The sequence below is a fragment of the Cryptotermes secundus genome, unplaced genomic scaffold (genome assembly GCF_002891405.2).
Source record: "Cryptotermes secundus unplaced genomic scaffold, Csec_1.0 scaffold111, whole genome shotgun sequence".
Taxonomy (NCBI): Eukaryota; Metazoa; Arthropoda; class Insecta; order Blattodea; family Kalotermitidae; genus Cryptotermes; species Cryptotermes secundus.
In genome coordinates, this window is record NW_019733319.1 from 661,039 (window position 1) to 668,409 (window position 7,371).

The 7,371-nt window shown below is 39.8% G+C and overlaps 1 protein-coding gene across 3 annotated transcripts in view; it reads left to right on the top strand.

Moving 5' to 3' along the window:
- Window positions 1-399: 399 nt before the first annotated feature.
- Window positions 400-7,371, top strand: part of LOC111867892 (circadian locomoter output cycles protein kaput) — a 34,308-nt gene continuing 27,336 nt past the window's right edge. For all 3 annotated transcript variants that reach the window (XM_023858103.2, XM_023858105.2, XM_023858104.2), the window contains exons 1-5: window positions 400-627; window positions 770-814; window positions 1,646-1,794; window positions 2,587-2,678; window positions 6,525-6,614. In XM_023858103.2, the coding sequence (XP_023713871.1) occupies window positions 536-627; window positions 770-814; window positions 1,646-1,794; window positions 2,587-2,678; window positions 6,525-6,614 (468 nt within the window). In that variant the 5' untranslated portion in view covers window positions 400-535. The remainder of the gene's footprint in view (window positions 628-769; window positions 815-1,645; window positions 1,795-2,586; window positions 2,679-6,524; window positions 6,615-7,371) is intronic.

Below are 7,371 nucleotides of genomic sequence, written 5' to 3' on the forward strand. Positions count from 1 at the left end.
CTACTTATAACACTTTCACTAATCTACACACTCTATAAATCAATCACTGACTAAATTCCAACTTTTTCGCGTTTGTAACCCTTTGGAACGGCCCGCCTAGAAAAAATTGTTCCTCTTTGTTGTAGTTCAGTTGCTGTTTGTTCAGAATTTGCTGCCTAGCAACTGTCGTTATTTCGTTGTTTGTTTCGCGGTTGTTGCCCAACACGCTACAATATGAACTCTTCAAGTCTGTCAGATGTCCAAAAACCGTTTTGTAAAATGTAGCATGAAATAATGAGACATGGCATATTTAGCCTGGTGAAATGTTCATTGCTGCAAGAAGGGAAAATTCCCTTAACCTAGGGAAACGAGCATCCGTTCACTTACCATTCCTGGTCCAACTGTGAAACAATTGAAAGATGGAAAGGGAGGCTGCCTGTCAGAGGATGAAGGTTATCAATTTGTACTTGTTTATTTATGTGTAATAAGTGTCTTGATTTCTTTTTAAATATGGTCAAATGGGCGGACTTCTGTACACCAGTTCTGGTGGTGTTTGATGCTGTGCGCTGTAGTTTGCTCATTGATTGTGACTAACTTAGCACAAAATATGTCTAGTTTTATCAAGCGAGACTCGACACGGAGGTCAGAGTGAGTACCACGTTTATACACAGTTTGCTGTTAACATATGAATTTCTAATCATTATTTTGGCTACTTCAGACGTGCACGAAAATATAGAATTTTGTAGTTTTTACTACGTACGTAAGTGATGGAAACGTTTTAAATTTTCAGTGATACTATGGATGATGACACGGACGACAAGGATGACACAAAACGGTATGTTTATTCTCATTGTAACATTATAATTGTAATTGTTAAGAACAGAGACAAAATAGTTCATGTGTTATATTTGATGTTATAAGGTCTGTCAGAAGAATAAGTGGGGCTGATTCTGTGAAAATTGATATTTTATTAAATATTCCAGCAGCACCTCTGTTTGTGTTTGTAGAAAGGGGTAGAATTGCTTCAAGTACTACTGTCACCTTGTTCTGAATGTGTTCAGTAGATTAAAAAAAATAATCTGGTGAAATTTTCAGTTTTGAGGTATTGATATGATTGCATTAGGCAAGATATGACCAGTACACAGAATGTTCCAACTCTGGCATTTAGTTTTTGGCCAGTGTTGTCATAGAATTGAACAGAACCAGACACAAATCTGATGGTGGAGTTGTGTGAAAGGCACAGTATCATGATACAAAAAATTCAGTCTTTTATTCAATTTTCTGTGTAAGTTTTCAAATCTTTGAGGTAGAACCTTTGATTTATTGTTGAAGAAGAACTAATGCGCAATGTATAATTCCTTGATGCTGAAAAGGCAGTTCAACATAGTTCTGAACTTTGGTATTAATGTGAGCTTTTTCTGTTTGAGGAGCCGTACATTTTTCTGTGGAATGAAATGCTGTGGTGTTAAATCGTATGTTTAAAAACATTATCAAAGGCTAGGTGTGACCTGAGAATGTCTCCTTCATATGTTAGTAGGCCTATTAATCAAACCATGCAACAGTTCATATTCACAATGTGCTGTTGTAAATTTGTGTTCATGATTTTGGTCTGGCTTAGTGTTTCATTGTGTTCCAATGTATTGTTAATATTCTTACTTATGTCAAGGAAATCTCGAAACCTGAGTGAGAAGAAACGCCGTGACCAATTCAATATGCTGATCAATGAGTTGAGTTCAATGGTCTCAACCAACAGTCGCAAGATGGACAAATCTACAGTTCTTAAATCCACCATTTCATTTTTAAAAAATCATGATGGTAAGTAATATAATGTTATTTTTTCCAGAAGATCAGTACTCTCTTGATATAAGACAAAAGATCTGCATATGTGACTGAAGTTAAACATGATTTGCTTGCACAGTTTTTATGTTTGTTAAATCTACATAATTGATTTTTCTTATATACTATGTGTTGTGACGTATTCCTCCGAGCATTTTGTTTGATTGTCTTGTTCTCTGTCCACCTGGCAAGAGCCAAGGTAGGTTACATTCTAAAGGGTTCTGATGATGGTGTATAACACTCAAGAGTTACAGGGTTTTTGGACTTTGCCTGTCGTCTGGTATTCTAAAAACTAGAGAACACAACATTTTTGCAACTGTATCTGTTTCCATCCTCAGTTGAAGGGGGAGGACATCTACTCTGTTGGATTCCTTAGAAAGAGTTAACCTCAATCACCTGAGGATGGAAACAGATTTAGTTTCTGAAACGTTGTGTTCTCCAGTTTTTAATATACCAGATGATGAACAGAATCCAAAAACCCAGTATTTCTAAGCAGAGGTAGGGAATAAACATTTTGTATGGGACCGGAATTTTCCATTTTCCCTCTGATATTAGTTTGATACTGGGAATTAAAATGAGGGCTGGCAGGAGGCACTTTCAGCTTTGGATCTGAACCATGGATCAGCATCCATTAGAAAGCAGATCAGATACTTTCAAGCTGTCTTAGTTTGGCTTAGTTTGACTTAGTTTGGCTTAGATTGGAATGGTGATGGAGTGGGGATGAGTTTGTGTACCAGAATTTTTTATACTGATCTTTGTTTCTCTTGACAGAAATAGCTGTTCAATCACGTGCACATGAAATTCAAGAGGACTGGAAACCATCATTCTTATCAAATGAAGAATTCACGCATTTGATTTTAGAAGTATGTGTAATTTTCTCAGAAGACTTGCTATGCATGAAAGGCTTTAGTACTCAGTTTTGAAATTTAAGTCAGTGATGGCTTTTTTTTAATTGCTAGTGGGGTGGAACTAAGTCCCTTGTACTGCAGCCGCTTCTGGCCTATTGTGCCAGCCCCAGATGATAGGTGAGGGTGATTGTGGAGCAATTGGAGGAATGAAGATTGGCAGGAGAAACCAAAGTACGCGGAGAAAACCTGTCACTTTGTCCACCACAAATTCCACTTGACCAGACATGGGATCAAACCCAGGCCACCGCAGTGGGAAGCCAGCGACTAACCAGTAATGGCTTACTCTCATAAGAATCATTAGTTGATTATATACGAGAGCTAAATCTCGGAGCAATAAAATGTGCACAAAATTACATAGGTTTCTTTAATTGGAGTTAATTTTATTCCATAGTGTTTCAGGTTGATTTAACAAATATTTTATGTGTGTGTTGGAATTGCTATTTGGCTGGGGTCTTTGGCCCTGCTTGATCAAGAACTTCCCTCTGGTACATATGACAGAGAAGAACTGGCAAAATAAATCATGAAATACAAGCATTTGGCTGCATAATCTTTTATTTATTTATTTTTTTCGCTGAAATAGTTCCATAGATCCATACAGTGTTACTGATAACATGTTGAAGTTATGAGATGGAGGGTAAAATTGCTTCTGAAGCCAAACACAACAATATGAAGGCATGTAGGAAGAGAGGAGATAAAGCCTTATACGAGGGGCGTTCAAGTTCTAAGGTCTCTGATTTTTTTTCTCAGGACTGGGAGCAGATAGACACATGCGGTTTAGTTTAAAATACGTGTGCACTCTTTGTGAATGCGTGACAGAGATGGCAGCACTCTACGGCACACAGAACTCTAGTGGTAGCGGCAAGCGTGAGAAGTGTTTTTGATACTTAAAATGGCGACGTTTTCGTTACAAGAACAGCGAGTAATCATTCGTTTTCTCCACTTGCGTGGTGCGACACCCATTGAGAGTCATCGCCAGTTGAGTGAGACGTGTGGTGATGGTGTCATGAATGTGAAAAATGTGCGTTCATGGGTGCGACAGTTCAAAGAAGGCCGAACGTCGGGTGACAACGAACCAAAACAATGTCGGCCTCGCACCAGCCTGTCTGACAACATGGTCGAGCGAGTTGAGAAAGTTGTTTTGGAGGATCGCCGATTGAGTGTGGAAAACATCGCCTCCAAAGTTGGCATTTCCGTGCGATCTGTGCACAAAATTCTGCATGAAGACCTGCAAATGCGGGACGTGTCCTCCAGGTGGGTGCCACGAATTCTGGCGGACGACAACAAGGCTGCATGCATGGCAATTTGCCAGGCGATGTTGACATGTGATGAAGGCATGAATGGGACTTTCTTGTCATCAACTGTGACAATGGATGAGACTAGGATGCCGTTTTTCAATCCGCTATTGCATCAGCAATTTTCCAGTGGTCAAAACAGACTCCTACAGAAGCGTTCGCAGCGGCCATGGAATCATGGCATTGACGTTGTGAAAAATGTGTACAGCTGCAGGGAGATTACGTTGAAAAGTGACAGAAGTTTCAAATTTTTTGTATGATTATTGTGTGAGGAAAAAAAAAACGGAGACCTTAGAACTTGAACGCACAACGTATAGTCTTAACCTTTACTCTAGATAGAGGTAGGTTGTCTGAATTGTGCTCTGCTGCTTTATTCCTAGGAGAAGACTCCCCATTATCCATTTAAGCAGAGGCTGATGGCCCAAAGAACCAGTCTGGATGAGGTGGAGAGAAGCATATCTTCCTCAACCAGGAACTTGTTGGCTGTCCCTTCCATAGCTAATTACTTTATTTATTGAGTTATCCTGGCATGTGCTAATGTAACAGTGTTTAGATATGCTTCTCGGTTATTTTAAAAGTATCACCAAGGATAATCCATCCGTTGCTTTCACTGTAATTCCTTCCCTCAAACTTTGACCATTTATTATGGCTGCTACATAAGAGAATTGTATCAGCAGTTAAGAGGGTAGAGTTCGTTAGTGATAGGATATTGTATATAATGTAACGTGTTTTGCTACTGAAGACGCCGTTCAGATTGTTAATTGGTTTATTTAACAACCGACAAGTCGTAACTACAAATACTTATAACACTGTTGCGGGTTTACACACTTTACAACCCTACACAATAAGCATTTCAGTAGTCTTCACGTATTTATAACATGGGAGCTATACAAGTCTCTCTTAATTACACACTCCCAATATAACTGTACTACAGCACACAATCTTGAAGTCACACAATAAGTCTTCACTTGCTGACTTCTCAGTTATCGCACATTATCACATAAGATCTTCTAACCACACGTTTGGGTCTTCTGTCTGTGACTGCTGCTATATTTCAACTGTCTTTGGCGGCTGCTGCATTTTAACTTAACTCCTTAGGCAGTGCAGTTCTCTTATAAACCCTCAGCCAGACAAAGGAAAACGCCTCGCTTCCCCATTACCTAGTCGCCGTGTTTAACAGGTGTTGTTGCCTGTTACATCACAGTGGGAAGCGCTGCCACGTCACTGCGGGGGAGGGGGCGGAGCGTTGACTGGCCTGTTACTGTAGCAGCGACAGCGCTCGATGTTGTTATGTCACCGCTGGCGGAGGAGGGGATGTCCTCCATAGCACAATACATCACNATTGGGAAATTCTTGAGTAGCTGCAGAATTGGCGACTCAACCAGAAGGGCTCAGCTCCATGAGTAAGTAAGCTAAAAGCTGTTGCTCCAACTGATGGCCAGCAACTCTGTCTGTACAGGAGTTCCTCCTTTGGTGTCTCATAAAACACTCTTTTTTTTTTAGGATAAGCTCTTTGCAATTCTTGTTTAGCATATTTTCAGGATAATCCTCAAATTCTTTGGATCAATGAAGGCCTCCATGTAGTCCCCTGATCTTTGTCATCCCTGTTCCTTTTGGGAAGGTTGAATTCCTCTGAGGAATGCTTCCTTCAGACAATTTTTTTTTGTAACGGTCCCAGTCATGGTTTCGTCTTGCCATGATACAGACTTGTGCCCCCAGGCTGTACACACCTGGTTTCAGCTTGGCCTCCTATAGTTTTTTAGTTCTCTTCTGGCACTGCCAGGCAGACTGGTCTTTTTCAGTTGAAGCCTGCCTACTTTGGAGGCTACATGTTTCAGACCGTGTCCTTCCACAGGTTTGCTAGTACTGCCAGCCCCCAGCAGTGGTGCACCACAACTACTGGCTCCCTTGAGAATAATCTGCCATATTTCTGCTGGCAGGTTCCGTTGCGTGGTAAGTCCCTACCCCTGGTTGATGCCTCATCCTCCATAGATTTTGCTGGTATCTCCAGCTCTCTTATTTGTGTGTAGATTTCTGGTATGGAGTTTCTATGAACCACTCTGATGCTTGCTACTTGACAAGGGGATTTCGGTCCCAAAAGGAACAAGAATCAAAAAGTCACACTTGCAGTTCCCCATGTGCGTGGAAGGCATAAAGATAGTTGAGTGCTTCCTGGTCACCCAAAGGGATTTGTGGTGACACTCATTTCCACTCAGTGCTTCAAAGCCCTGGGCATGATGCATCGCACCTTGGCTTTTGTGGACCAGAACCAAATTGGTCATCTGTAGACAGTAACCCTTCTCCGATGTGGGCAGCTAGTTTGGGTTTTGGAGTGGCTGAAAATGGAAGTACAGGCTTAGAGTACATATTTCAATTGTGGTTTTTGAGTTGTGATATCATGTTGTCTTGTAGGCAGTTACCAACATTTTGAAGATGGTGCTGCCTTCATTGTCAGGACATACCCTTAATTTGAAATTTTTGTTGCAATACATTTATGTTTCCCTTTCAGGCATTGGATGGCTTCATCATGGTATTTTCCTCTTCTGGAAGAATATTCTATGCATCAGAGAGTATTACATCTCTTCTTGGTCATTTACCTGTGAGTATGTTATTAATTACAAAACATTTCCCCACCACCTTGTAAAAAATTTGTAAATAGCATTTCAAATATTGAGAAGACAGTCTTAGTTTTAGAGTTAGTGTTTATTTAATTAAACAGAGTCCATGCATAAACAAATAAATGCATTGATTATACTATGGAATGAAATGGAAATCTTTCTTATAGTTGTTTATACTGTAGAAATTTACTGCATGATTTACTGTTAAATATGGGATAGAAGAACACTACAGCTAAAACTAATCTGATCCAAAAATAGAACATGTTACAAGAATATTCTGTTTTCATTATACGTATATTTGTGTATCTTAGTGCAATCGGTTTTCTCTTTTTCTGTGGATAGCATGCAAAGTCCGTGTAGGTAAACATTTGTCTGATAAATTTCCTATCCAGAATGATCTACAACAAGGAGATGCTTTATCGCCACTCCTTTTAAACTTTGCTTTAGAATATGCCATTAAGAAAGGTGCAGGCAAACCAGGTGGGACTAGTATTAAATGGGGTACATCAGCTTTTGGCCTATGCCGATGATGTGATCTACTGGGTGATAATGTAGATACCATAAAGAGAAACACACAAACTTTAATTGATGCAAGTAAAGAGGTTGATCTAGGAGTAAACACTGAGAAAACTTAAGCATATGTTTCTGTCTTGTCACCAAAATGCAGAGCAAAATCATGATATAAAGACAGCTAACAGATGTTTCAAAAATGTGACACAATTCAGATATTTGGGAACA